Source organism: Calonectris borealis, chromosome 3, assembly GCF_964195595.1.
Source record: "Calonectris borealis chromosome 3, bCalBor7.hap1.2, whole genome shotgun sequence".
Taxonomy (NCBI): domain Eukaryota; kingdom Metazoa; phylum Chordata; class Aves; order Procellariiformes; family Procellariidae; genus Calonectris; species Calonectris borealis.
The window spans coordinates 82,989,478-83,017,400 of record NC_134314.1 but is presented as its reverse complement, the minus strand read 5'-3'; the positions used below and the strand labels follow the sequence as shown (position 1 = coordinate 83,017,400).

At 46.3% G+C, this 27,923-nt stretch overlaps 2 protein-coding genes across 3 annotated transcripts; one reads left to right on the top strand and one right to left on the bottom strand.

Annotated features, from left to right (window-relative positions):
• Window positions 1-443: 443 nt before the first annotated feature.
• Window positions 444-7,093, bottom strand: SPRTN (SprT-like N-terminal domain). Of its 2 annotated transcripts, none has more exons than XM_075146429.1 (5): window positions 6,696-7,093; window positions 5,134-5,233; window positions 4,186-4,314; window positions 3,132-3,399; window positions 444-2,843 (listed from the first exon to the last, which is right to left on the bottom strand). In XM_075146429.1, the coding sequence occupies exons 1-5, from the start codon at window positions 6,953-6,955 to the stop codon at window positions 2,107-2,109; spliced, it is 1,494 nt and encodes a 497-aa protein (XP_075002530.1). In that variant the 5' UTR covers window positions 6,956-7,093; the 3' UTR covers window positions 444-2,106. The 2 variants fall into 2 exon arrangements, with proteins under 2 accessions (XP_075002530.1, XP_075002531.1); XM_075146430.1 differs by lacking the exon at window positions 6,696-7,093 and adding an exon at window positions 6,241-6,438.
• A 239-nt stretch (window positions 7,094-7,332) lies between these two features.
• EXOC8 (exocyst complex component 8) lies at window positions 7,333-13,262 on the top strand. Its single transcript, XM_075146424.1, has 2 exons — window positions 7,333-8,917; window positions 9,584-13,262. The coding sequence occupies exons 1-2, from the start codon at window positions 7,400-7,402 to the stop codon at window positions 10,190-10,192; spliced, it is 2,127 nt and encodes a 708-aa protein (XP_075002525.1). The 5' UTR covers window positions 7,333-7,399; the 3' UTR covers window positions 10,193-13,262.
• Window positions 13,263-27,923: the final 14,661 nt, after the last annotated feature.

The following is a 27,923-nucleotide window of genomic DNA, read 5'->3' as shown; positions in this document are numbered from 1 at the left end:
CAAACTGATGGGAACAATAGTAAGGTTAGTATCTCTCAAAAAATGGTTCATGATGTGAATCTAGTCCTCATCTTAAAAAACGTATGATAGTACAAATACTTCTGAGTAGCACTGTCCTTGTAAATGTCAATTTTCACTGGGAACACTGACAGATACTGCAGTTTTAAGAAGGAAGTACAGAAAATTAACATGTCAAATCAAGTTTTAGAATCAGTATTTGTGAAGTTTTCCACAGAAATGCAAAAAAAGTGAAACTGTACTAAAAATATGATGGCAGAGGTTGATGCAATCTATATTCACCAACACCTGTTTTTACAGGGAAATTTAAGAAGGAAAAGTGTTAATACAGAAAAGATCTATTAAACCAGACTGTTATTTGATATACAGGTGAGCAACGCAAGATGGCCACAACTGCCATGTGAAACCCAGGCTTAATGAAAATCTAAAATTCAATACCAATTTTATTCAGAATATGCAAGAACAATCTGATTCACATTAAACATCTGTAGCATCAGTATTTAAAAAAATACACCAGTTTAAAAAGAGTAAAGGTATCATTTGCCAAATTCCATTGCACGTCAGTTTATTTCCCAATTTCAAAAGGGAGCAGCAAGTAATTAATTATATAAAGGCAAACAAATGTGCATCCAAGGCTAATATAGCCATTTAAAGTTATAGCAACAATATATGAAACAGCATAATTATTTTTTTCTTTTTTTAAACAAAAATATTTATAATCAGTTTTACAAGTAAGGAATCAAGCTGTTAACTGTTTAACCAGTTAAATACTTTCAGTGCAGCATGAGAACTGTTAACATTTCAGAAAGTTAATACAGAAAACACATCTGCTCAGCATTCATAACTTTTCACAGCACAATGGTTTTAGTACTCAACTGACTGGCTTGTTGGATACTAACCACCAAGCTGGCTGGCTTCCAGAAGAAGCAAAACAAAGACTGTCAGCTAACATCAATTTAATGCCATTTTGGCCTGTAAAGCACTGGAAGTTTAACTGAAAAATCATGAAGGCTTTTATGACATGGCCAGGAAGTCTTTACCAGTATTGCTACCAATATTGCTCACAACTTTTATTTACTAGTATGAGCATATGGGGGTCAGTTATTCATGCAAATAATAGCTATATCCTAAGAACTAGTGAACTTTCAACACAGAGTTTGTGCAAACCATCAGAAAAAGTGGGTGGACAGTCCAGCTGGGATCCTGGACCAAAAGACACACATAAGACTGAAGGTTCATTAACTTCCATTTGACCACTCCAACTTTTAACAGATTTGCTAACTTTTAAATCCTTTTTGAAAACAAGCTTCTCAAAAGGATTTTTTTTTTTTAATTGAGCCCTTACATGTAGGGTCTTCTCCTCATCTACCAAATATCTTGTGCTTGATTTCCTAGAACCTTCATTGCCCTTCTGGATTTCCTCTTCTCCTGCTACAATCCACCCATTAAACCTAAATGGATGCTTTGCTACGTTTTGGATGCCTACGCCTCTCCCATCTTCTACAAAAGCCCGTATTTGAGATTCTCACTCTCATCTATCTTTTCAAAAAGGTCACGGGTGAGAAGGACCACCTGAGTGTGTAATTGTGGCTTACACAAAATATTTACTATTCTAAAAATACATGCCACTTAACGACATTGCAGTAAACAGAAGAATTCTTATCTATTATAGGTGGTTAACTTTAAGAATGGCCAAAAACACTTAAAAAAAACCCAAAAAGGGGTCTTAAGAACAAAGATAAATTAGCAGGATTAGAAGTGTCTTAATTTTAAAAACTGCCTTGAAAATACACAGTTTGGCAAGCATCCATCTTCCCCAGATTCTGCAGCAAGAACGTCGGCACAAACATCCATTACTAAAACTTGAGTATTCGAGTCTTTGGAACACAAGTAGCAGCTACCTTCCTAGTCAGCGCTGATGTGTAACTCCACAAAACTTGTTGTTCAGCATGCTGACAGTAGTTTAAATTCCAGTTCAGAACAGGCACACAGGAAAGTAACCACAGCTAAGCAAACCCTGAGCAAAGTAGTTTTCAAGCAACGTTTTCAGCCCTGGTTTATCTTTTTGAGACAGCTTTCTGAAAGGTTTTATGCAAGACAAGAATCAAGGTGTTCATTTATTTTAGACTCCAAAACCTCAGTCTGGCAAACAGGACAACTGACTTTTTTATCCTGCCTTACAGCAGTGCTGGAACTTGCAGAGGACACTGCAGATTCAGCTTTGGTTTTCATAGGTGTATTTATAGGTAAAGTGACATTATTACTCCCTTTTTTAATGAAATAGTTTTCAAAGGCAGTTTTGTCTTCCATTTTTGGCCATTGCTGCAGTGTATTAGTACATTCTGAGCTTTTTTTCTCAGATGCAACCTGAGCTGTTGTTGTCTGCTCAAAACAAATTTGTTTCAGTGCCCGGTTATAAGGCGGCATAACCCTTTTGCCATTTGCAGAACCTTGGTTTGATTTTTCTTCCATAACACGTGCAATTTTAACAGGCGACCCACTAACATTCTTATAAGCTTTTGTATTGGCAACAGAGGGTTTAGGAAACTCACGTTTTGAGGCCAAGTTGATTTTCTCACTGGCATCATCATTATAAAGTGGAAAGAAGATGCCACTACGGGGTGATTTTTCAAATTTTATCTCATTTTTAGGGATTGGTATTGTCTTTAGTGTTGAACGATGCTGTGAACCAGGTGTTTCACTGTTTCTAACACTGCTGCTGAAAGTTGTGCTTTTTTCTGAGGGTCCACTGTCTCCTCCTCCAAGCCGATATCCTTTTCCACTAAAAGGCATCAGGTCTCGCGTATCATGCGTTTCTGTCTTGCCTGCAAAATAAGAGAAGGAAATAAGAAAAGTTAGTAACTTTTTCATATATAAATCATGGGCTTAGTATTTTATGTGCATCACCCAAAACAGTGTGGCAAACTAAACGTTTTGTGAACAACTGAGTTGAGAAGGAGCCTAGAAATGCACAAATAAAATGGGCCCTGTTCTTTGCTACATAACAGTAATATCTAAACAAAGATCATGTAGTGGTTGATCTGTATTTGTTCAAGGAACTGTTTGGACAAAAACAGTTTGGAACAGAAAAAAAAAAGAATTATTTTAAATACCTTTGTTAGTTAACTCGGAATTTGGAAGTTTTGCTGGCTGGGTTTTCTCCTTGGATTTCTTAGAGAAGTTCTCTGGCTCCTTCACTTTCGTGAATGTACCTCCACACGTCTCTTGATGCTCAACCCACCAAAAGTCTCGTGCAGAGGGTGCTCTATTCATTGAACGTTTCACATATCCAAAGTAAGGTTTTCTATTTTGACAGGGGCCATTGCATCGCCACCAGTGCTGGCGGTACAAATCCACTTCATCATGAAAAGTATGATAGATCTAGGTTCGAAAAAAGAAAGGTGAAAAAAAAAGCACTCCTTCAGAAAGGTTCTAATTTTATATCACTAGCTCTACAATATTTTTTTTAAATACATTACCATTTCATTTCTTCCATTACTGCTGTGATTTTTATTACCAGCTAAAAGAGCTGAATCTGGGTGAAATTTGATCAACATTTAAATGCCATTAAAAGAAAGCCTTAAAAAACAGACAGGATGTATAGGAATATGTCCTGGCTATCTTGTTTGAACTGCAATGAAATCACTTTAAAAACCTATCTATAATTTCATCCTAAATGGCCTACTGTTTAGTGTGCATTGTAAACAATACCAGTATTGTATTCTCCCTCCAGCTGTTATCTTAATTGATCTTATCAGACACATTATTTTAAAATACCATCAACCCATTAGCCTCTACTGATAAAAATCTTAACTAAAACAGACTGCTTTTCCTCAAATACTATTCTGAACATGGAGCTATTCTGTCCCTGGTAGCATTAAGTTGTTTCAAGTTTAAAACGAAAGTTTAAAGGAAAATACTTGCAGAGGGTATACTTGAAAATTACATGACTCTAATAACTCACCACATCTTCCTCAACCTGTTCCCACCATCACCCCAACAAAATAACTATGGAAGTGGCATACACTTGGATGCAAATCTGTATTGGTGCCAACTGTGGAGTGTCTAACAAGAACAAGTATACTACTCATACCACACCAGGCATACTAAAAAAAAACAAATCAGGAAGAAACCTCTATTAAATTAGGTTAAGTGGATTATGCTTACTGTGACGTTGGCTCCAGTCAAGCGATTAATGCGACGCATGTGTTTGCGGAACTCTGGTCCATGAGATTCACGATCTTTGTCATTATTAGTAACAAAAAGCAGGGCATGGATCATTTCATGCAACAGTGTCTGAAATGATGCAAATCATTAACTATTTCCTGAAAAGCATCACATATAGTTTCAAAATTAAGCTGGAAGTATTTTACTAGTCTACATTTATCTTGGTACTGATCTTATTCTCATGCATTCACATGTTCAATCTGGGTCATAAAAACATAATACTTATCCTACCTGTCAAATCAAATTACCTCTATTCGCATACCACCAAAACATGCTGAAGAATATTACTACGATAAGTTAACATTCCAAAAAGGAGAAATAATCCTCAAACTTAAGTCAGATCTTTAAAGAGATCATCCGCTCTACAACCTAAAAAGGAGACACTCGTGAGAATGTTGAAACTCTACAGCATTTCTGTTCATTAACAAATCCAAATGTTGAGCCAACTCAAAGCAGCAGCCCTGACAGAGGCACAAGAAGCAACACAAGGTTATGTTTACATCTATCATATCCTATATCCTTATTTTCTGCTGTTGGCCTTTTGACCTAAAAGATGAAACCACAGCCATTTTCTGATTGTGCTTTCAGTCCATGTTGGTTTTTAACATTAGAGGATAATTTAGGAGTAAAAAAGTTGGGGTTTTCTTTATAAAGTCAGTAAAATAAATGAGTGATGTTAGACTCCTACTCAGTTGCCCATTTAGAAACATAAAACTGGAAGATTACCATGATATTGCAACACAACCGTAACACTACAGCCACCGCTATTTTACCATCTCTAAGTCACTGTATATAAGAATCCCACTATGAAATGTAAAATGTTTGTATGGAGTGTGGGGGGTGGCACAATACATTTTAGGCGCAGATTCATGAGCAATCTTCAAATACCTCGACGAGATCCTTCCTTGGTCTCAACTTTAGGAGCGGCTCACTTAGACGAATGGAACACATTCCACCTTTTCCTTCATATCTACACACTCCAGCACAGCTGAAAGAGACACAGAAAGAAAATATGAAAAGCCACTTGTTTCTGTGGTACATGAAGAAAATTGAGAACTGGAGTTAAAACGCCGTCCCCTTCCAACACATGCTAGGTAATTCAGGACATGAAAAAATACTTTTAGTAGTTACTTGAAAAACTCAACATCATTAAGCAAAAAAAAAGCCCGCAAGTTCTTTAGAATAAGCTGTGACTGAACTAGCAAAAGTGAAACTATAAGTTATACAGATACCTTGCAATCACTTAATTCAAAGCTAGCAATCCTGAAAAAAAACCCCAAACCAAAACCACAATGGATTGTTCCAAGCTAACCTGTTTAGGAGGCAGAGGACTGTTTTCATTAGAACTCCTGATGGAGTGAAATACATAAAACAGAAGCTGGAGATTCACAGCAGCCAACACCACCTTAACTGCTGGTTGCTGCAATTTCACCCCTCACCCTTCCCCAATTTTTGACTCTTACTGAACCTTCACATATCATCACTTCTGTGTGCTAATCCAGCAGAAAACACTTTTTTTGTTTGTTACTGAATTAGTCCTCTACCAGTATCCAAATATTTTAAAGTGTCTATAAAGAGTACTGCAACCAGCAGAGGACAAGAGGGGGCAGGACTCCAGCAACCAGAAATTGCATCAGCTGATCTGCTGCAGAACTGCAGCCTGCACTTCAAAGCTTTTTTTTTTTTTAATCTCAGATTTCCTGTATATTCCCCTTCCTGGTCTATTCTAAGTTTTGTTAATATACTATTATCATTTCATATTTGCCTTTCTGCCATGCTGTAAAGCTACCATAAAAACTGAGAACAAGAAAAATGACAGCAATAGAAGTATGTTCTTTTAAGTTCTGACATACACAGCTTAAGACCAAGTTATTTATTCCACTTTAACATCTCTCCAGCTTTGCCTGCACCACGGGAAAAGCCATTTATGGCTGCCAAGGACGACAAATGAAGGACAAAACAGACAATGACCAACTCATGTCCTAGCATACAAACCTGGTCAGAAAAGCAGGACATTCAAGTCTCTGGAAGAGAAGCTATGACACTAGTACATCGTGCCTACGAAGCCACAGTTAGGAGCAGCATAGAGTGACAAGTGACAGCTCTTCCTCCCCCTACCTAAAGCCCACAGCTTATCTGACGGGTCACAGCCTCTTCCGACAGCTCCGACCCAGCACCAGCACGCTGCTGGGGCCGTTCAGAGGCACGGCAGCTTCTGAAACCTCAAGCCGGTGAACGCCATCCGGCAGCGCTGCTCGGGAAGGACCGGCTTCCCCCACCGCTTTCCCGCTCCAGGCGAGCCCCTCCGCACCCCGGGCTCCCCGCCCGAGCCGGGCGATGCCCGGCGGGAGGCCGCTCCCCGCCGCGCCCGGCCGCAGAGTCCCGGCCCTCTCCCCACGCAGGGCTGCCCTGCGAGCCGACCCAGCGCACCCCTCTCCCCGATGGCGTACAGGGTCATGCGTGGGCTCCACGACACCTCGACAGCCGCCAGGCGCCCCCAGAAGAGCGTCTCGTTGAACTGCACGAAGAGGCCGTGCACGTCGGGGCTGGGGTCCAGCAGCTCCCAGGCCTCGTCCACCACCGACAGCGGGCGGAGGGGCGAGGAATTCGGCGAGGCCTCAGGGCACGATGCCGCTGCCGCCTCTTCCTCCCTATCCTCCGCCTCCCACAGCTCCTGCAGCTGGAGCGCCAGCACGAAGTCCTCCTCCATCCCGCGCAGCACCGCGGCCGGGCCGCCCAACGGCCGCACGCTAAAGCCGCCCCGACGGGCCGAGACGCCCCGGGCGCATGCGCACTGCGCGTCAAACGCCGTAACGCCACCACCTCGTCCCGACTACGCATGCGCCGAACACCCCTAAGGTCCTCCCCCTCAGGCGCATGCGCGCGGAGGGATCCGTGCGTGACTCGACTCCTCCCCTGCCCCGCCCCGCCCCGCCCCGCCCCGCCCCGCCCCGCCCCGCCCCGCCCCATCCGAGGCTGTGCATCACGCCGGGCAGTTGCTTTCCGGCGGGGCGCCTGCGCATGCGCGATCGGCGCGGCGATGCTGGCGCAGGCGGCGTACGTACCGCTGTGCGCAGGCGCAGCGGCGGGTTCCCCGGTGGCGGCAGCGGCGGCGGGGCGGGCGCCCGGCAGCGGGGCGGCTGGAGGGGCGGCGATGGCGCTGTCGCTGGGCGAAGGCGGCGGGAGCAGGCTGCGGCGGCAGCTGGAGTCGGGGGGCTTCGCGGCGGGGGAGTACGTGAAGCAGCTGTCGCAGCAGTCGGACGGGGACCGGGACCTGCAGGAGCACCGGCAGCGCATCCAGGCGCTGAGCGAGGAGACGGCCCAGAGCCTGAAGCGCAACGTCTACCAGAACTACCGGCAGTTCATCGAGACGGCGCGGGAGATCAGCTACCTGGAGAGCGAGATGTACCAGCTCAGCCACATCCTCACCGAGCAGAAGGGCATCATGGAGGCCGTCACCCAGGCCCTGCTCCTCCAGGCCGACCGTGACGACCCCGCCCTGGGCGCCCGCCGCGCCGCCGCCGCCGCCGACCCCTTCCTGCCGCTGTCGGCCAAGGAGGCTGCGGCCAGTGAGGAGGGGCGGCAGCGCACGCTCACCACCCTCCTGGAGAAGGTGGAGGGTTGCCGCGACCTCCTGCCCGAGAGCCCTGGCAAGTACCTGGTCTACAACGGCGACCTGGTGGAGTACGACGCCGACCACATGGCGCAAATCCAGCGGGTGCACGCCTTCCTCATGAACGACTGCTTGCTCGTGGCCACCGCCCTGCCCAACCGCCGCGGCGCCTACCGCTACGATGCCCTCTACCCCCTCGACGGGCTGGCCGTGGTCAACGTCAAGGACAACCCGCCCATGAAGGACATGTTCAAGCTGCTTATGTTCCCTGAGAGCCGCATCTTCCAGGCCGAGAATGCCAAGATCAAGAAAGAGTGGCTGGAGGTGCTGGAGGAGACCAAGCGCAACCGGGCCCTCAGCGAGAAACGACGCCTGGAGCAGGAGGCCCTGCCCCGGCCTGCCCCGACGCCCCCTGAATCCACCAACCCCTTTGAAGAGGATGATGATGAGGAGGAAGAGCCCTCTGCTGAGGAGGAGGTGGTTGACCTCTCACTTGAGTGGATCCAGGAGCTGCCAGAGGACTTGGACGTCTGCATCGCTCAGCGGGACTTCGAGGGGGCGGTGGACCTCTTGGATAAACTCAACGAGTACCTGGGGGACAAGCCTGTGAGCCAGCCTGTGAAGGAGCTGCGGGCCAAAGTGGATGAGCGGGTCCGGCAGCTTACGGACGTGCTGGTGTTTGAGCTGTCTCCAGACCGCTCGCTGCGAGGAGGGCCGCGAGCCACCCGCCGAGCCGTGTCCCAGCTCATTCGCTTGGGCCAGTCCACCAAGGCGTGTGAGCTCTTCCTGAAGAACCGGGCGGCCGCGGTGCAGACAGCGATCCGACAGCTGCGCATCGAGGGCGCCACACTGCTCTACATCCACAAGCTCTGCCACGTCTTCTTCACTAGCCTTCTAGAGACAGCGAGGGAGTTTGAGACAGACTTCGCTGGTAACAACGGCTGCTACTCGGCCTTCGTTGTCTGGGCCCGCTCCTCCATGAGGATGTTTGTAGATGCCTTCAGTAAGCAAGTATTTGATAGTAAAGAGAGCTTGTCGACTGCAGCAGAGTGCGTCAAGGTAAGAGGGTCCAAAGAGGGTGATGTGTCATGATGGCCAAAAAAAGGCTGCAAAGCTTGTAAATCCTTTTTTCTAACCCTAGGTTAGTTGTTGACTCTTGAGTGGGTCTCTGGAGAGGTTTCCTGCATTGAAAGGTTAATATTCATTTGGGGTTGGTTTGGTTTTTTCAGTTTAACAGAGGAAAGCATTAAGATGAAAATGCAAGGCAAGAAAACTCCTGCCTTTATCAGAAATGCAAAATGTGTTTATTCTTAATTTGCCTTTAACCAGTAGGAGGTCCTAAAATTTACATAAGCTACATCTAAATTATGAGTATTTTGAAGACTTTTCGTTTGTTTTCTAAGCCTGTCCTGGACTACATTTACATAATTTTTTGCAAGACTAACTTTCTCAGGTTATGGTTTCTTTCAGCTGCTAATAGGAAGAAGAAAAAAAAAAGTGTGTCTGTGGGGGTTATAATGTAATTGTCCGGAGTATTTTTGACAGGCAGGGTTTATCTTTCAGTTATTAATTTCTCATTAATAAGGAATTTCTTAAAGCAGGCGCAATAAGTGAAGTATGACTAATGCTTCCCCGTTTTCTGAGAATGATAGATTTGGTAAACATGCAAGATGTAAAGGGGGCCTGCACAGTACTAACACCCTTTGCTTTTCGTTAATACCCAAGGTAGCTAAAGAGCACTGCAAGCAGCTTAGCGAGATTGGACTGGATCTCACCTTCATCATTCATGCCCTTCTGGTAAAGGATATCAAAGGTGCTTTACAGAGCTACAAGGATATCATCATCGAGGCCACCAAGCACCGCAACTCTGAGGAGATGTGGAGAAGGATGAACCTAATGACTCCAGAGGCACTGGGGAAACTCAGGGAGGAGATGAGGAGCTGCGGGGTAGGCAATTTTGACCAATACACGGGTGATGACTGCTGGGTCAACCTTAGCTATACTGTGGTAGCTTTCACTAAGCAGACTATGGCCTTCTTGGAGGAAGCGTTAAAGCTTTACTTTCCAGAGCTGCATATGGTTCTTCTGGAGAGTCTTGTGGAAATCATCCTGGTGGCTGTCCAGCATGTTGATTACAGTTTACGGTGTGAACAGGACCCTGAGAAGAAGGCATTCATTAGGCAGAATGCATCCTTCCTGTATGAAACTGTCCTTCCTGTTGTGGAAAAAAGATTTGAGGAAGGAGTTGGAAAGCCAGCCAAGCAGCTACAGGATCTGAGAAATGCTTCAAGATTGATGCGTGTAAATCCGGAAAGTACCACCTCTGTGGTGTGAAGTGACCTAACTGTTCTTACGAACAGAGTGTGAAAGCACTTGCTGAAAATGTTGTACATTGAATATATGAACTAAGTGGTTTTTTTGAGTCCCTGAAAAATGCAGAAGTCTAACTGCTGCATTCCGGAAGCTGAGGACTTACAATCAAAGCCTGCAAGGATGCAACGCTTTTCTTGTTGGACGGCGCGTAGGGGAGCGAGAAGTAAGGTCGAGGTCACATGTCCTTGGACAGCATATCCTGTAAGAATGGCTTGTGTAGTGTAAGTGGCTTGGGAAATACTATAATATACAATTTTTGGCCAAATGTTTGTGAAAGTCTTAAATATACGTACACCATATGGCAGGAAAAGATCACTTCTCATCACGTCACTGTAGGAATTCTTTTTTAAGGCAGTGTTCTGGTAGGAGGGGAAGTGCTGAAACGCTCCCAGGGTGTGGTATTTGGTGAGGCACGTCCACCATCCAGATGTGACTCAGCACTGCAGATAAACAACACAGATTTGCACAGTCTGATTTGTTTGGTAGCAGTACAGACTTCATTCATTTCAGAGGCAGATCTAAATTAAGAATGTTTTTTGTATAGGTTTTTGTGTTTGGGTGAAGGGGCTTTTTCTATTTAATAAGGTGGCCTGTCGGCTTAAATTACACCTCTCTGAAAACAAACCTTCTGCTGTCAGAAACATTTGTTCCCTTCAGAGATGAAGTGAGAATAACTTTCTTCCCTTGCCCTTTGTGTTCCCCTTCCTTGTTTTCTCATGGACTTCATTGGGGTCAAGTCCATTTGATGAAGTATGCACTCTTGCTTGAGGTGCTGTCATAAATGCTTTATGGGCCATTACCTACTGGTAGAAACAATAGTGAAGAGGCATAAATGCTCTTGAGATGTGCAGGGCAGGGAGGAGGTCTGAAGGTGGTGTTTTGTTTGGAAGAAACAGAATGCTAGTTTTGCTGTACAGAAGCAGCACAAGATGAAGAGACTGGGTGTGAGGCTTTTTGTAAATGATGCGATCTTAAAAATACACATGCTGTCTCTCTTGCAAATGTTAGTATCGTTTCCTGTAATACAGCAATAACCAAGAAGAACTATCTTTTTCACAGAAAACACAAGGACCGTATTTGGTTGGGAACTACAAGGTAGATGGAGGAAATTTATGCAAATGCTTGTTTGTTTGGATTGAAGGTGATGGCTACTTCATTCAGTATGTGTCTCTGAAAATAAAATAAGCCAAGTCTTATGTAAAGGCTGGCTTTAGAAAGCTGTCAGCATCATCTTCTAAGCTGTGTAAACTTCTTCCCCTTTAGTGCAGACTTTCTTAATTGTGAGAAAATCATGTTACAGCTGAGTAACCTTGTATTAGACTCTGAATAAGTGTTCTTAACTGGAATAATTGAGTATCCTATTCCTCTTGTGCTTTCAAATGAAAGCTTTTGCAATTTGTATCATGATAATGAATGCCTTGTGACTGCCTGAACAAACAAAAGATATCGCTAGTAAAACATTCTGCATAACTGCATATACTAGAGCTTCTTCATTTCTCCCTATTTTCACAGTGCTAGTTCAATGCAGTTTTCACTGTACTGGCTAGTTTTCATTCTCTTGCGCTTTGGATGCCTTTTGAACTGTCAGATTTTGCAAAGCATCCTACTGTCTTTGCTCACTTGCTCTCCAGTGTTTGAGCCTTTTGCTAGGAAATCGCAGAAGAAAATGTACAAAACGGTTTTAAAGGGTAACTTGTTGCTTTTAGCTAAAACTGATAGACAACCACTGAAGTAGCTATAGGTTTATTTTAAGGTACAGGTACAGTGAGAATTAGAACTTGTGTGAACGTGTTATCTCCAAGAGAGAGCCATACAGGCGTTATTTCACTGGTGAACTATCTCTGATACCAGAACCTATATCGAAATAATATATTCTCTGTCATCTGTTTAAAGTAGGCAAAAGTAGCAACCTGGCCTTACTTAATCTGAGAAGTATTTTCAAGTGGTTTATAAGCGAGAGCTCTCCTTGATGACGGGTATTTTGGAGGAGAGGGAGAAGGGAGGGCTTTTTTGTCTGAAGGCAGGTATATTTTATTGTTTTCTTTACAGCAGAAGAAAGCATCTTGTGAGCACAGAATAAGTACAGATGAGCCTTATGTAATTTTTTTTTTTCCGTGCAAGAGAAGGGTAAGCTGTGGAACTGCAGCACAAGAGTCTGATTATTGTGATGCTTGAGGATTTTGTGTAAGAAGATGAATTGTAGTTTCCCGATTCCCAGCTCTGGCATAAGACTGAATAGGAAGAGAGCCCTATTCGTGCTTCTGTGCAAGCTGGTGTAGCACATCTTATCCTCATCAGAGGATGAAATGTAGAATGTAATTCTGCCATGTGCTCTGTTATGCCTCTGTCACCGCTCCCTTCATCAATCTTTTTACGGCATGCAGGGCCTACTGATTTTGTCTCTGTCATCCGTGGAGCAGTGGGCTTATGTGGATGTTGGTTTTAATGGATCAGGGAATCTGGCCTTTCCTTTGGGTGATCAAGTATCATGTTCATGTGCCTGTCACAATTCAAACACACGTGAGGATTTGTATAAACTACTGTAGGTAGCATTGATATTTTGTAACTTGTGAATCTATTCAAGTCATAATAAAAGAAAAACAATGACTTAAGGGAAATGATGTGCAATTAAATGAAACGCTTTGTATGTTAATTCAGTTAACAGAAAAAGTCAACATATGCTGAGAGTCATGGTTTAATAAATTTCAGATTTGCAGACGGTAATTTGGAATGGCACTTTTCTTTTCCTGAGCTGTACACTTGTGGGGATAGTGTTGTTCAAGCTGGGATTTGCAGTAACTACTGAGTAATACGATAGCAGTTTTGTTGATTTGGGGAAGAACTAGTCATATTTTTTTTGTTTTGAGGCAATTGCATATAAGATCTGGTTTCCTTTAGCTGCTGTGACAAAATTGTGATGTGTAAAATGAAGATTTTTTTTTTTAAATTCAGATGAATTTATGTATTAGAATGTAATGCAATAACTTTTCTGAACAGTGAGGACCATGTATTAAAACTTTTGGACATACAACACTAGTGGTGTATTTCTGTTTTTATTACATCATCAACAGAAAGGGGGTGTTGGTTCAAAGTTCAAGACCACTAATAAATTTCCAGTGCAGTCAAAGAGCTTCAGCTCAGTCGTTTGTGAGGGAGATGTAAGAGGCAGCGAGGTGATGAAAGCCAAGTGATGACACTTCAGTTACAATCTTACAAAGTCAGCGTGCGACTTAATAAGGTGAAGTTGGAAGAAAATGTTTCTCAATGTGGTATCTGATTCAAATTGAGGAGAGGCTGTACTCCAGTCTAATGGGACGTGGGTAGATACGTGAGGCTTTATCAACACCAGGGCAGCGTAATGCTATAGGGTTTGTTACCTTCCAGAGATTATTTTGTCAGCGGAGTCCCTTCATACTTAACTTGAACGCTGAATGTGCAGTACAGCCCATCTCCTCACTAGGTGGAGTTTTGTCCTTTGAAACCTCCGTATGCCGTGGGCCCGCACAGGCATTAAATCTGTGCTACCTCGCAGCGTGGCTTGGGATGTTTTTGTAGCCCGTTGGGGAATGAAGATGCTGCACTGAATGATTCGGATGTTAGGGTCAACTCTTTTTCCTTCTTTGGTAGTGCTTTTCTTCTGCATTTTCTAATTTTTGTACTGTTAATTTCTTAATTCTTCATGTTTTCTTTTCCTGCTGTGTTTCTATACCATCAGCAGGCATCCTGCAGAGGATCTCAGCTTTTTACTTTTTCTAAAGGTATGTACCAACATGCGACTTTTGTTCTGCCTGAGAGACACTCTGCTAGACTGCAAGTGCTGCAGAGATGTGAAAAGTCGCTTGTCCCAGCTTCAGCTGTCTCGTGTAAGATGTTCAGCTTAATGCCTTCTCAAAGTCAGACTTGTGTGACCTCTTGTCATTTTACTTCAATATTGGACTGAAATTCTAATGAGAGCTCATACTCATAATGCAGCTTTGCACTCCAGCACAATAACACAGAAGTCCCTGCCACCGATCTTCATAACTTAAGCACTCTTTACATTCCCTTTGCTGCACAACTCTTATGTTTTAACTGGGTTACCTTTTACTTAAGAATATTAGTAGCTTTGCAAACTCCCAGTGTGTTTTTGCTGAAGAAAATCAAATCAGAATGGGGCTTATCTGTCACGGAGCTTTGTGAGCATAGCCTGCAGATACATATTTTTCCTTAGAGGTTTAAGAGTTGTGGTGTGCATTCAATCCCTACAAACTCTGAAAGGTAGTGGAGAGAGAAACACCATAAACTGTGGAAAGAATGTTTCCCAATCTTACATAGTACACTGTTTTTGTGAAAACAGATTTATGCCCTTTATAATTACAAGGGATGCTGACTAGAATAATAGATCAGAATTTGGTTGAGCCACCTCGGACACAGAGTAATTACCTCCTGAGTATTTAGGAAACTTTGCTAATGCAACTTCAGTGGCCTCAATGTGCCCTGTAATACAGTTCTCAACTTCAGGGTTACAGGCTGAACTTGATTCTCTTTGACACAGCTGAGAGAAAGTGCTAGTAAGAGGCCTGGCCTGTGCCGACCACCGAGCGGTATTCCCCTTCCCAGTGGTTTACATGGCTGATCAGGACAGCTTTAAGGCAACTTTAGATCACCCTTCTGTGACCCTGTGGTATTTATCCTCTCTCCCTCACCATGCAGTGGCTGGATCACAGTTGCGTTCCTTTCGATGGCCTGAGCATCCCACTTCTCACCCAGGCAGAAGATTGTATGGGAGGATGGAGAGAACCTGCTCCCCAAGTGACTTGAAGAGAGCTGTGATGGCACATGGTTACCAGTGGGGGTCCCGCAAGAGCTCTGCATTGGCGAGCATCACCTCGGCACAGGGAAAACAGGCATCCGCTGCGTATGCAAGCAGATACGATTCCATTCAATTTGTTCTCGTAGACCAGTACGAGAGCTAAAAGCAGGTATGAAAGCTGAGATATTAATCTCTTCATGTCATGGCAGGAGCTGGACTCTTAGGCATCGGCGAAGATTACCCAAAATATAATTTGACCCTGCAGCTGTTGGGAATTTTGTTCAGATGTGCTAATATGTTGGCATGTGATTATTGAATGTATTGCTTTTAGGGAGGTGGACCAGGGAGAAGAGCAGGTAGCATTGACTTCACTGCTGCTTGGGAAGTCCTTGGAAATGCTTGGATTAATGGTGATTCAAGTTATTTAAAAAAAAAAAAAATCATGCAGCTCTTCAGCTAGTTGCACCAACACAAGGTTCTTTCTCCGTCCTCCCAGAAAGCTGATCCAGTCAAAATCAGAATTCTCATGAAGGTGAGAGAGAGTTAGCCAAATCCTTTGCAATACAAGACATGTGATTCTAAACACCTGCAAACTTGGGCAAAATTGAGATTTGAACTTCAGACATCCCCCAGCCTGTCTGTGGGCCAAGGGCAAACTGCCTCAAACACTTCCAGACTTCAAGTTCTCTGGACTTTGAGTCATTCCTGCTGTTTCTAAAATGACAATTCATAGACAACCATCCGTGCCAACCAGAGTTGTTAAGACTAACGTGTTTTGGTTTTTTTAATTACAGCTTTACAGCACTGCTGCAGTCTGGGGACTCCTGTTGTTATGTTCATTTTCAGCTCTCCTGACCCAGTTTTCACAATAGGAAGGGGCCCAGCTCCCCACCCCAGCTCCTGCAGGATGGGATTGTCAGAAGGGTACTTGAAGCTCTGCAGAGAATCCTTCCTTCCTCAGGATTCAGTGAATTTTCCTCTCAAAATGTGGGTCTCTGATAAGCAGCTCCTGTTCTGCTCCCCCCCCCCCTCCACTAACAATTGGCAATTGTTTGTTTTCCCACTCTGCAATGTAACTTCTCCCACAGAGATGCCAGGTTGGCTTTGTGGAGGAAGGAGGCCAAACTGCATGTTAAATTAGAGTCCATGCATCTGTCTTAAGGTAATTCAGGCCATATAACTCCCTGCCTGCTCTCGCTAATGACAATGTACGTGGGGAGGAGGGGGATTGGGATGGTTGCAAGGAAAGATCTGTAATCTTTGTCCCTCTGACTTCCATCCAGCAAGGTGCTTAAGCACACACTGAAGAGCATAATATGTCCGCCTGAATTTGAGAGGCTCACTCCTATACTCAGTTGGTGAGATGTTAAAATGCGTTTCATTCGTGGAGCATCAGTAAATTTCTGTTGAATTTCGCAAAACCAACTGGCAAAGAAGCGATAGAGGGGCGATACTAGAGCAACAGCAGCACATGAGCAAACAAAGTGTGCATTTCTGCGACACCTCAACTCTAGTGTGACAAATTGTGGTCCCAGACAAAGCCTTCCCCTTCTTCAGCGGGAGCAGTAGGCTCCATAAATCACCAGCATTGCAACTTTCCAGGAGACAGCAATAATAGAGTTGGACATGCTAAAATAAAGTTGCTTCATCTGACCGGGTGCGATACGTGGCACTGCGTTAGGGTGGAGGAAATGGCCTCGGGAAAACTACGACGCTTAATGAAGGGTGCACAGGGAGGCTGGGTCAACTGCTGTTCTGGCATATGGCTCCACCTGAGCCCGACACCGGTGCCGACTGGCACCAGGAGCGGCAGTCCCAGCCTCCTGTCACACCTCCATCCTCCCTTGTTTTACCCAAACCCAGCGCCTCCCACTGCGAGTGCTTCCCTCCTGCCGTCCACCGGCCTGAAATAGGTCTCCTCCCTCGGTGGGATTAAACCCCGTCTTCTTCGCTTGGCGACAAGTGCTGTGCGCAGGAGGCAGAAGGCGCCTGGCACCACCACCGCCTGGCATCTTCACACCACATAGGTCCTCTCCTGGTGTGCCTGTCATCAGTCACCATTTTTTGTTTTCCCCTGAAGTTTATTACCATTTAAATTGCCTTCCAGCCTGAGATGTCCTGGGGGGTTTCTGACTCTGCTGCCTCACGCTCTGTGAAATTAATTCCCCTAAGATCGTGTCCTCACAGGAAAATAGTACAGGTTCAACTAAACTGGTTTAGAAACTGTATTAAACGCACGCAAGACCTTCTGTGGCCCTTTAGTTTTGACTGGAGTACTTTCTACATACTTGGCTTGGGGTATAATACGCTTAGACAGGAAAGCGTTTATTCCCAACCAAAATTACAGCACCCAATCCTGCTGTCTGGGGCAATGTTTTTGACTACTGTGGGCAAATTCCATATTTAACTCAGCATGTGTTTTTAGGCCTTGAAGATTGAAGGGCCAGACTGCAAATGCCTTTAATCAGGAAGCAATTAATTGCACAAATTTCGTCCTTGCAGTCAGCGTAGCGCTCGTCCAGGTAATACTCCCTGCGAGGCGATGGCTCATGCCTGCGCACTGCTTTTATTACTGTGTATCTCTGCTAATTAGTTCCTGTTGGATGGGAGGCCAGGTTGCTACAGGGGGTTCAGATAAAAGGTACAATCAGTTAAGACAATCTAAAGATAACTTTAAGAAGAAAAACAAATGGTTTGTTTTCCTGCTGAGCTCTTTTTTTTATTATTATTATTATTTCTGAAGAAAACTCCCAAGCAGAACCCATGCTTTTGATGGAAGTTAGGACCAGGCTTGTGAGAGTTGTTCCAGTACCTCGATGTTGAGCACACTTGGCTGGGTGTTTCTCCAGAGCACCGTGGTGCTCGCCCAAGACAGATCCCAAGTAGGAAACACCTAGTTTGTCTCTTTTGCACCCAGCTCCATGCAAAGGATCACAGTCCTGGTTCTCCCTCAAAACGATGCTCAGCTTGACTTTGCGAGAGGTGTATGTGGGCCAGGGCAGGGAGAGCTGGGGGGATGTTTAGCCCTCATTGACAGTCCCTGGGGCAGCACATGCACAATGTCTCACAAAACAGGAGGGTAAGGCTTCGGCTGCCCCTCTGCCCCACGTTCAGGTCAGGGCCATTTCCCCCCCGCTAACGCTGACACCAACCTCGTTTGCTTTTTCAAAAACAAGCCTCACATCCTTCCTGTCCTACATGCCGGCTACTCCCTCATTATGCTATTATTATAATTTACTAGCAGAAACCTTCCCCTCTGCACACACAACTCGTCATGTTTGACTATTATAATTGTATTTTCAAAGTTATAAATAACACATTAGCCTGGTTTATGTGTTCATGCAAGTCAAGCTATAAACTGGCAGATGAATGAAATTAACTGTCTCCAGAATCCACATTCCTGTCACTTATTCAATTATTTGATCAACATAATTGCTCAGAGCAAAAGCTAATTGGAAAATGACATGCATTTACCTTCTCTATAGAGGAGGAGAGGCTTATCGGGTATTTTACTGCAGGCACTTTCATTACTTCCAATATTCTGGAAGAAACAAGGGTTTTAAACGAGCCAGGCCCAAACACACAAAGCTTGTTTGCTAGCCAGATGCCTTCCCACCCTTAGAATCGTTCCAGTACTTTGTGGTGCGAGGGTTTGAACACGTCTGTACTGCAGTGCATACAAGTACCTTGGCACACAGGTATTGGGGGCTGCAAGCCAAGCTTGCCTCCAGGAGTCCACAGAACTAAATGCGTCCTTGCTTCTGTATATCTGCATTCTTGCTGGTGCTGCAGCTATACGTATTTGGTTCTGTCTATGACTGGCTCCCATCCCTGGGAGCTGATACAGACAGTATTGGTCAGCTGAGGCAGAGGAGCCTCTTAGGAATAGGAAAGGCAGAAAGTGATTTTTTTCTTGTTGCTGTAAAGACTGTAATTCCCCATCTTGCCAGCTTAAACTCTACATCAAAGCCACAGTTTGAAATGGTATCCACTGATACCATTGGAATGATTTTTTTGTCCCTCGCCTCACTCAGGCATTCTGGTTAACATTGCAAGTCCGTATACACGCACACATCCACACATCTGTGCACTTCGGTATCAAAAAAAAATCTAAGAAGCGGGTGCCAGAACAGAGGGGTGGGGATGGAAAGGATCAGGAGGTAGGGGAGTCGAATTCTAAACTGGTACCTGTTTCCATTATTAGCTCTAGCATTGTTTGGGGTTGGAATATTTAATTTGTTTAAATAAGAGACAAGCAAGCACTTTTCCAGGCTGTGTGGAGGGGGAGGAAGCTCATCTATCAACGCCAACAGTTTGCAACCTATTGTCTGCAGGCCCTGAGGGGATCTATGGGTTATCTGTAGGGGAAAGGGAGCTAAGAAAATCAACCCTTTTGTCAGTTGCCTTAAATTCATGACAGATGGTCTGCACCTCCGCTGGAAAATATTGGGGTCTGCAAATTAAAACTGGGTAAAACCCCGTATGATTTCCTCCTGCTGTTTGTGAGCAGTTCAAGCACCAGTTTTTGGGTGCTTGAAAAGACTCCGAAAGCGGTCCACAGAGCATGTGAAGGCTGAGAAACACGCTGTACTGGATCTCGCTCCCTGAGCTCTAGCTGTGCTGCTAACACTGCACAAGCAGTACAGGACAGCTCTGGGAAACTCACTGTACTGCATGCAATGTCCTAGAGGTTAGTACTGTCTATATTTGATGAGAAGTAATTAACCAGGTGAGTAATTATTTAGTTCATCCAAGAGGAGATTAAGAAATGAGTGCAGCACAGCCTATTTCTACTTACACCAGGACATTTCTGACAGTGGAGGTTTTTCAGGGTAGGAAGCAAAAGTATATAATAAGAGATTTAAAAAGTAGCCCCATCACGGGAGGCCAGGGAGCTTGCAGGGTTCCCCAGGGGAAGGAACCACCAAGGAGTTTGTTGTGCTGCTTAATGGGGATGCCCTGCAGTTTGGAAAAGAGGGGTGCCGAGGGCTCCGGGTGCCATTCCTGCTCGCAGCTGTGCTACGCACACGGCCACAGTGAGCTGAAAATGAGGACGATGCCAAGGTTTGGTGTCCTGTGAGTGACTCCAGCTAGTGGACAAATAGCCCCCAAGTGTGATGCTGTGATCTCTAAGCTCTCACTAATGGTATAAATCAGTAACTGATGGCACCACGGGACGTCTCGCATGGAGAATGCAGGCTCCTTTGTTGCCAGCTCTAGGCACAAAGGGAAAAAAGAAAAAAACCCCACGATATGTCAGGATCTTGCAAATTCAGGCCGCTGCTATAGCCAAAACTGGGGACGGGCCTGCAGGGAAGCGGCCGTTCCCAGGGCAGAGGGCGGGGGCAGCCCCACAGCCTGCCAGGCCCCAAAGGAAAGGGATGTCACAAGCGCCTCGCACGGGCAGCGGGACCGGGGCAGCTCCCAGGGGAGGGCGGTGGCCCCGGCCCTTCACCCCGGCTCCGCACCGGGATGCGGCCGGAGAGGTGCTCCCCGGAGGCCGGGCTGGCACCCCGCCGCCCTCCCCACCGGCACCGGCACCGGCACCGCCCCGCCCCGCCCCGGCTCCGCCTCCCCCCCGGGCCGCCCCCGGGCCGCCGCAGCACCGACAGCAGGGGGCGGCCGCCGCCGCCGCAACGCGCCCGCCGCCCCGCGTCGAGCCCCGCATCCCAGCATCTCCGCTGCCCAGCACCCAGCCCAGCAGCTCCGCATCCCCACGTCTCCCACCCACCTTCAGCCCAGCGGCCTCACGGCCCAGCCCCGCAGCCCTGCAGACCCGCACGCAGCTCCGTGCGCCTGCAGCCCCGCCGCCCCGCACCCCCGCAGCCTGGGACCCAGCCCACAGCCCTCCATCGTTTCCACATGCCTACCCCCCAGCAGCCTCATAGTCCCCCAGCTCAGCGTCCCAACAGCCCCACAGACAAGCACACCGGCAGACCTGCACCCAGACGTACAGTTCTGCAGACGCACAGCCCAGCATCCAGCCCCCAATCCCTGAATCCCAGCATCCCCGCAGCCCTACCGCCCAGCCTCCCCACAGCCCACCACCCATCCAGCACAACATGCAAGCTGCATAGCAGCCCCAAAGCTCTGCAGCTCTGCAGCTCAGCATCCCCGCAGCCCCACACCCAGCAGCTCAGCAGCCCAAGCACCGCAGCATCCCAGCCCAGGGCGTGCAGCAAGCAGGGCTGGCACAGCGCTGCTACTCCTGGGTCTAGGTTTTATTGTGGTTTTTTCCCTCAGGGGCAATGACAACTGTGACCATGGAAGTGGTTGTAGTTATACTGGGGCTTTTTTGCCAGCTTTTTATAAACTCTACTGGCAGAGGTGGTACTTCATTCCTGGGAGCTGGAAGAACCTTTCTGGTGTGGCTTGCCGCAGCCTGAGGAGGCAGCTTTACAAATGCGCAGGATGCAGCCAGAGTTACTGGTGCACTCCTGGTCCCACCACGGTGCAGGGCTGGAGGCAGGCATGCAACGTGGGTAAAGAAAGGAGCAGCAGCTGCCTCGGCAACTTCTTGGCTCCAGTGCCACAGCCTGGTACTTCACTGTGAACTTTTTCCCCATCAGGAACAGTCCCTCCTTATGCACAGTAACAGGATTTTAGCAGTAGAAACAAATACTGGAAACCTGGTGCTTCTGCTTCACTGGGACATTCGTCCTGCTGACTGAGAGTCGACATGATTGCATTTCTGCAACTGGAAAATTCAACAAATACACACAGAGAAATGATTCTCCCCCAGTTTTTTGTCTATTCCTGTCCACTTTCTTGTTCCTGCCGAGCCTTGTGCTGGCAACTCCTCGCAGGAGGCCAGTAGCACGTTTGATCTGATGGGGCACTCCTCTCCTGCCTGACTTACAGCAGAGCCTTGCTGTACCCGAAGCGATGGCACAGGTGTGCTGCTCCTCTGTGAACATATTCCAAAGGCACATGTGGGCTGTCTTAGCTGGAACTTCATCCTATTTTCTATTCAGGCACAAAATATCTGGTTACTATTTTCGGCGGAGAGAAGGTACTTGAAATGGAAAAAGTCCCTCAAGTCACAAAATGGGATAGAAAATCAAGCCGTGGAAAATATTTGAAGGCAAACAATAAAAATGCAGTCAATGGAAATATTTCATTTCAGTACTTTCAGGCTGATTTTTTTTGATCACTTAAAAGTAAAATTATTTAAATTGTAGAAGACATTTGAATAAAGAAAATACTATTCGAAATGTCAACAATGGAAAAAAATAATGCTTTGATATTCATATTTTTTTTCCTTATTACTTTTATTTATGAAATGTATTGGGCATGTTTTCTTTTGTAGCTCCCACAAGAAAAACAATAGTTGTAAGGAATCAGTATTTTTTAACTAGAAAATATTTTGCTGAAAACTCCTATCTGGAAAAAAGCTGGAAATAGTTAGTGTGAAAAGTCTAGCAGGAAGCTTTTAGTTCCAGATGTGTTGTCCTACTTCCCCTGGTATGACAGAGGTGCTTACAATTAAAGTTCAAAGATGCAGTGCCGGTGGAACTAACTACATATTTCCTGACGTTTGTGCCTGTCAGTGCGAGGGTGGTTAGACCGCTGTTTACAAATCTGAGCTTAATTCATTCTCATACCAAAGGGAGCAACCAAAAGCCCAGCGATTCCCAAAGAGAAATCAGGGCCAGTGTACTGGAGGCTTTCTCCCATCTTATTTCTGGCTGCGTTGTATTTGGAAGAAAGATGCACATAGCAGATACAGTGCAATCCCAGCCCTCCAGTGAGTCAGAGTCAGCTTCTTAGGTCTTACGGATCTTAAGTCAGGAGGGAAGGATGGTCTTGTGGCTTAGGATAAGAACCGTGAGTCAGAAGAATTTATTAATGAAAAAAAATTGCTCCTTTCATTTATTGGCAGATGTCTCTAACCAGCCTAAGCAAGTTGCCGCTAGAAAATTTCAGCTGTAGGCATTTTAAAGCTGGAGGGGGTAAAGAAAAAGAAGTCCAATTGACATTTGATAATTTCTGCAGCAACATTACATTTATCCCTAACCAGTTGTCCTGATAGGAAAAGGACAAGCACCAGGGTAAATACCAGAAATATCCTGATTTGGGTTCAGGCTAGCTAAACTCCCATTGATTAAGCTGGGAATGTTGATTAAAGACCTCAAGCTGTGACCCCCAACAATTCAGTCAGGTTACTCCTGCTGCTTAGCAAGGCTTGAGTTAAATTGGAAAGCAGGATAGAGCCTCAGTGAGTTTATCAGCTCTGAGCAGTGTGTTTCTAGGCAGATAACCTGCAAGTACCTCCCTGCTCAGCTCTGGAGTCTTACAGGGGATTCAATAGATTGTCTCTGTGCTGGTGGGAGGTATTAAAGTCCTTCAGAAAAAAAACTAAAAACCAACCCAGCTTTGGACCAATCCTCTGGAAATCAGACATTCAGTCCGTACAGTTAATGATCAGTTGGTGGGTTAATAGCCAAACGTGAAGTTAAGGGTGATTAAAGCTTAAAAAAAAAATTAAATGCTTGGTGACTGTAGTCAAAGACAATATTCGGTTATTTTTTGATGGTTACTTTTCTGTCCAGACTCCCACGGAGGCCGACAAGGGATATTTTAGCTTGTCAAGGCAATAGCACCATAGCAACAAATCCGTAAGAAGCCCGTCAGTTTGGTGCGCAGGACCTGTTTTGCATACCAGGCCTTTGATCTTTAAGTGTGTTTAGCACCGCCATTTTTTCATGTGTGTGGTGAAAAGGTGAAGTAGGTCCCTTGTTTAAGTAGGACAATTTATTATTGTCATTTAGCTTTTGAAGGACAAGCCGTGCAGAAGAGCTACAGTCAGGGGAGAGAGGTCTTGAACACAAGCACGTTTATGCTTGGGTTAACAGGGAAACAAGCTGCACGAGGGTTTGCAGAATCCAGTCCTTATTGCATCAGGAAAAAAATTACATTTTTATTTGTTCATCTTCAATTCATGTTTCTTCAGGTTACTGACAAAAGAAATGTTAATTATTTGAATGACAAAAGCTAATGCAGTAAAGATAGGGCTTCTCCCTTCTGCTTCGTGCCACAAGATTGTTGGGCAAACTTTGACTGAATAACCTACAATGCCACTAGCTGCTGTGAAAGGTAGAAGGAATTCAGACCAATTTTGAGGGCACCAGCTGAGTCCGTTGATCCAGCAGGGAAGGAAAGAGGAATCACTGCAAACCAAATGGGGACTTTTCCAGCGAGACCATACAGAGATGGTATGATACGGGTAAATGATATAATATAGGGAAGAATAACTGCTGCTTCCAAACACTAAACTGTAAGAGGCAAGTGTCATTTCTTGTTTCTGTGATCTTTCTCTGATATAGAGCAATCTGAAATCCAGAACAGACAGCATTTAACAGGATCTAGCTGTACCTCTAGCTCTTGACTATGTTTTATCACAGGCTGCTTAGGCAGCGTTCGGCACCCAGCACCCGTGTGTGCCTCACCCACAGAGATGAGCTGGCTGCACTCGCACGGGGAAGGGACTCAAAAAGGCTCCTAGGAGGACACCCAGCCCTGTGGTTTTCAGGCTGCGCTCCAGGGACACCCCAGTGATCCACAGGGCAAGAGGAGGTCGTCAGTGAAGTGGATGGAGAAAAAGTGAATCAAACAGGCGCACCTACTTCCACGCATGCAAACAAATATTAAGGTGAGGGGGCAAGAGTACTCAAATGTATCCTAGGCTTTGTCTGGTTTCCGTAGTGTTGTCAGTGAAAATCGTCATGGAGCCATTGCACGTTACAGTCCTTGGATTGTTTTCCAAAAGCATAGTTGGAAGAGAAACTGTCAGGAAACATCAGCACATCCCAGCTGCCTCGAAATAAAATCAGCTGTCCCTAACCATTCCTGACAGCCCCGGGTGCCTCACCTTGCTGGAGATGCCTCAGCCCCTGGAGGTAACTACAATATGCAACTGTCCGTACCATTAGAAAGTTTTTCCTGCCATCTGTATTGAGCTTTCCTTGGTGTAATTTAAGCTCATTATTTCTTGCCTTATTTACCTCCACATGCTGTGGAGAATAGATTGTTCCCTTTCTCTTCAATGTGCTGAAGCCGGGAACGGCACTCTCTGCAGCTTTCCTTTTCTGTGCTTTGGTTTTATTCGGTGCTGTCTTCCCATCCTTAACCACATGCTGGATTTGCCTCTAGTTTTGAGTCCTTGTCAAGCTCCCATTCCTACCCCTGAGGCGTATTTCCCAGGACCACCAAAGCACATTCCTGTTTCCTCTGCACCCGCTTTGCTCCTTTGCTTCCCTTCAGGAGGGCTGCCCGTCACAAAAGGCAGCTCCCGAACCCGCGGGGACTGCACCACACACACACACACACACGCAACCAGCTCCACATTAACCAAGATGTAAGATAACCCAAAGCACAAGAAAAAAAAAAAAAGAGCTCTGTGTATGGTCAGTACCTGGAGCCAAAAGGAGACATTCTACCCCTCATATTTTTTTGTTAATTGTTGCTCTGGACATTTTTGTTTTATCAGATGGGGAATGACACTCGAGACCTAACTAATTTGTGCCTCTTCTCAATGGCTCTTTGTTTTTCTTTTAGTTTTTTTTTTCCTTATTTTATCCCTGACCCTATAATTATTTCTTTGTTCCCTTTGGTAAGCTGGCCACTCGGATCTTTATATTCCTGCAAGGCAGGCCTGTCTTAAACCTGGTCGTATTATTATTTGTAATAGCAGCAACATCCACTGGGACAGCAGCGCTGCCCGGCAGCCAGGGCTCCCTCTGCTAGGCACCGTGCAAAAAATCACCCTACCCAGCTCTGGAGTGACCAGGACAAAAGAGATTGAACCCCAGATGAGAAAGCACCTTTTTCTTACAAAACCAGACGAAACACTTGGGACTCTTCCCTCGCAGGTACTTTATTGCCCTTGTTAATGGCAGGCTCTCTGTCTATACTCGTGTAGGCTAGCAGCAAGGTACTAACAAACTAATAAACAAAGCGGAGGCAGGGTGCAGGCCCAGGCGGTTGCCCGCACAGTTAAATGGCTGGCATTGTCCTTGCATGCGTTTGTCCCAGACCAAGCGAATATTCCCGCAGCCGGTGCCCAGGCATGTTTCGGGAGCCGGGGAGTGTTCCCAGCAGGCGGTTTGGGCACAGCTCTCCTGCTCCGGGGGGACAAGAGCTCATCCCTCTGGGGATGGCTGGGCATGCCGATGGGTCTCGGGGGTGGAAAACATTCCCTGGCCTGTCTTATTAATTTATGTAGCTGTAGCCTTGGTGTCTCGGCACTGCACAGCTTTTAATGGATTTACTCATCCCAGCATCCCTGCGGGGCAGGGAAGCGCTGCTCAGCCCCTGGGTCTGACAGGAAAAACGCACCCGTGAGGACACTGAAAGGCCAACGTGGCTCCAGTGCAGCCTTCAGGTCCTTGTTTCCCAACCTCCTGCCCCAGCCCCAGGGCTCGAAGCCCCTCGCGTCGGTGAGGATGAGCCAGCCAAGGAGATGTGCCCCAGGTCTGGTGGGGTTGCTGCCCAGGACCGCACAGGGCGAGACAGGGCCACCTTCTCTGAGCTCTGCGGCTGAGACAAAACCCAGCCTGGTGAGGCTGGGCGGCTTAAAGCATGCACCGGGCAAGTCTGGTCCCGAGAACAGGGTCAGGCTTGCACTTAACTTGACCCTTAGGGACTTGCAGAAGCTTAGGCAGGGGCCAGGCTCCTCCACCCCCTATGCTTTGCCTTACTGGGATGTATGAGGCCTCGGGGCCTCTCGGAGACCACGTGTCAAATCCATACGGATAGTTTGTGCAGAGGAAATTGGTGGGGTCAGGAAGAGCAGAGGGTGCTCAGGGCTTGACAGCCGCATTGCCTGAAGTTCCTCTGCTGAGAAAAACAGAAAGCAGTTCAGCATCATGAATTTTTCATGTTCACTTTCCCCATGCCTGTGTTAACAGGGAGATGATCAGTCTTTTAGCTATTGGGTCACCTGTCTCTGCTCTTCGATCACGTCCATCACCATGGTGTCAGGGACTGCGAATACAGAGAATCTGTGTTCATCAATTAAGGCATTACACGAAAATGCACTGTTTTATCTACAATCATTATTTTGATACTTGAACAGTCACAGCTGGACCTTTTGACAGAGTGCCTTCAGGTTTCCAGGCCAGCGCCCAGGCACACGTTTAACGTCCCTGCAGAGCCCCGCGCACCACGGGTGAGGACTTGCGGCAGGAGGAGGGTGTCGGGAGCCGCAGCTCCCGGCTGGCGGTGTGGCAGGCGGCCCTGCCCCAAGCCACCCAGCTGCAGCGAGCCCACCCCTGGCCACAACCCAGTGACGAGCTTTGCTCCGTCCAGCCCGAGGCTCCACAGGGCAGGGATGGATCCAGGCGCCATATGGATCCAGGCTGTGAGGTTTCAGCTGTATTTATCCCAGCCTTTTGTTCTTCCCGGCTCACCTCCCGCTGACACCTGCACACCTCCTATGTGGTGGGAATATTTGTGCCTTTCCCTGCTCCAGGGTGCTGACAGCGGAGGTGCAGTGAGCGCCCATTACCCACACAGGGTGAGGCTGCAAAATTGGACCCCACCAAGGAGGTGAAACCTGCTCGTGGCCTTTCCCTAATTATTATTCTCCTCGCTGAGTCTTCTTGCTCAGTTCTGCCTCTGGTAGGAAAGATGTTTTTCTTGCATTGTCAAAACAGCTTAAAAGCAAAAAGAAAACGCAGCAAAATGAAAACTACCACCAACAAAAAAAAATCCACGCAAGAAAATCTGGGCCTCATCCACTTTTCTGTTAATTAGCCCTAAAGAAAACAATAAAACCAGAAAGCAAAGCAAAAGCCGACTGAGGTAACTGGGACGGGCTGCTGGAGATGCAGGACCTGTGGGAAATGGGGAGACGGCTGTGGAGAGCATCACCTTGCAGAGAGCCCCAGATTTCTGAGG

Coding starts and splice junctions, on each gene's coding strand:
- SPRTN (XM_075146429.1), bottom strand. CDS start 6,955: ATGGAGGAGGACTTCGTGCTGGCGCTCCAGCTGCAGGAGCTGTGGGAG. Junction 5,234..6,695: donor TGGAGCCCACGCATGACCCT/GTACGCCATCGG, acceptor TGTCTCTTTCAG/CTGTGCTGGAGTGTGTAGAT. Junction 4,315..5,133: donor CAAGGAAGGATCTCGTCGAG/GTATTTGAAGAT, acceptor GCATCATTTCAG/ACACTGTTGCATGAAATGAT.
- EXOC8 (XM_075146424.1), top strand. CDS start 7,400: ATGGCGCTGTCGCTGGGCGAAGGCGGCGGGAGCAGGCTGCGGCGGCAG. Junction 8,918..9,583: donor CTGCAGCAGAGTGCGTCAAG/GTAAGAGGGTCC, acceptor TTAATACCCAAG/GTAGCTAAAGAGCACTGCAA.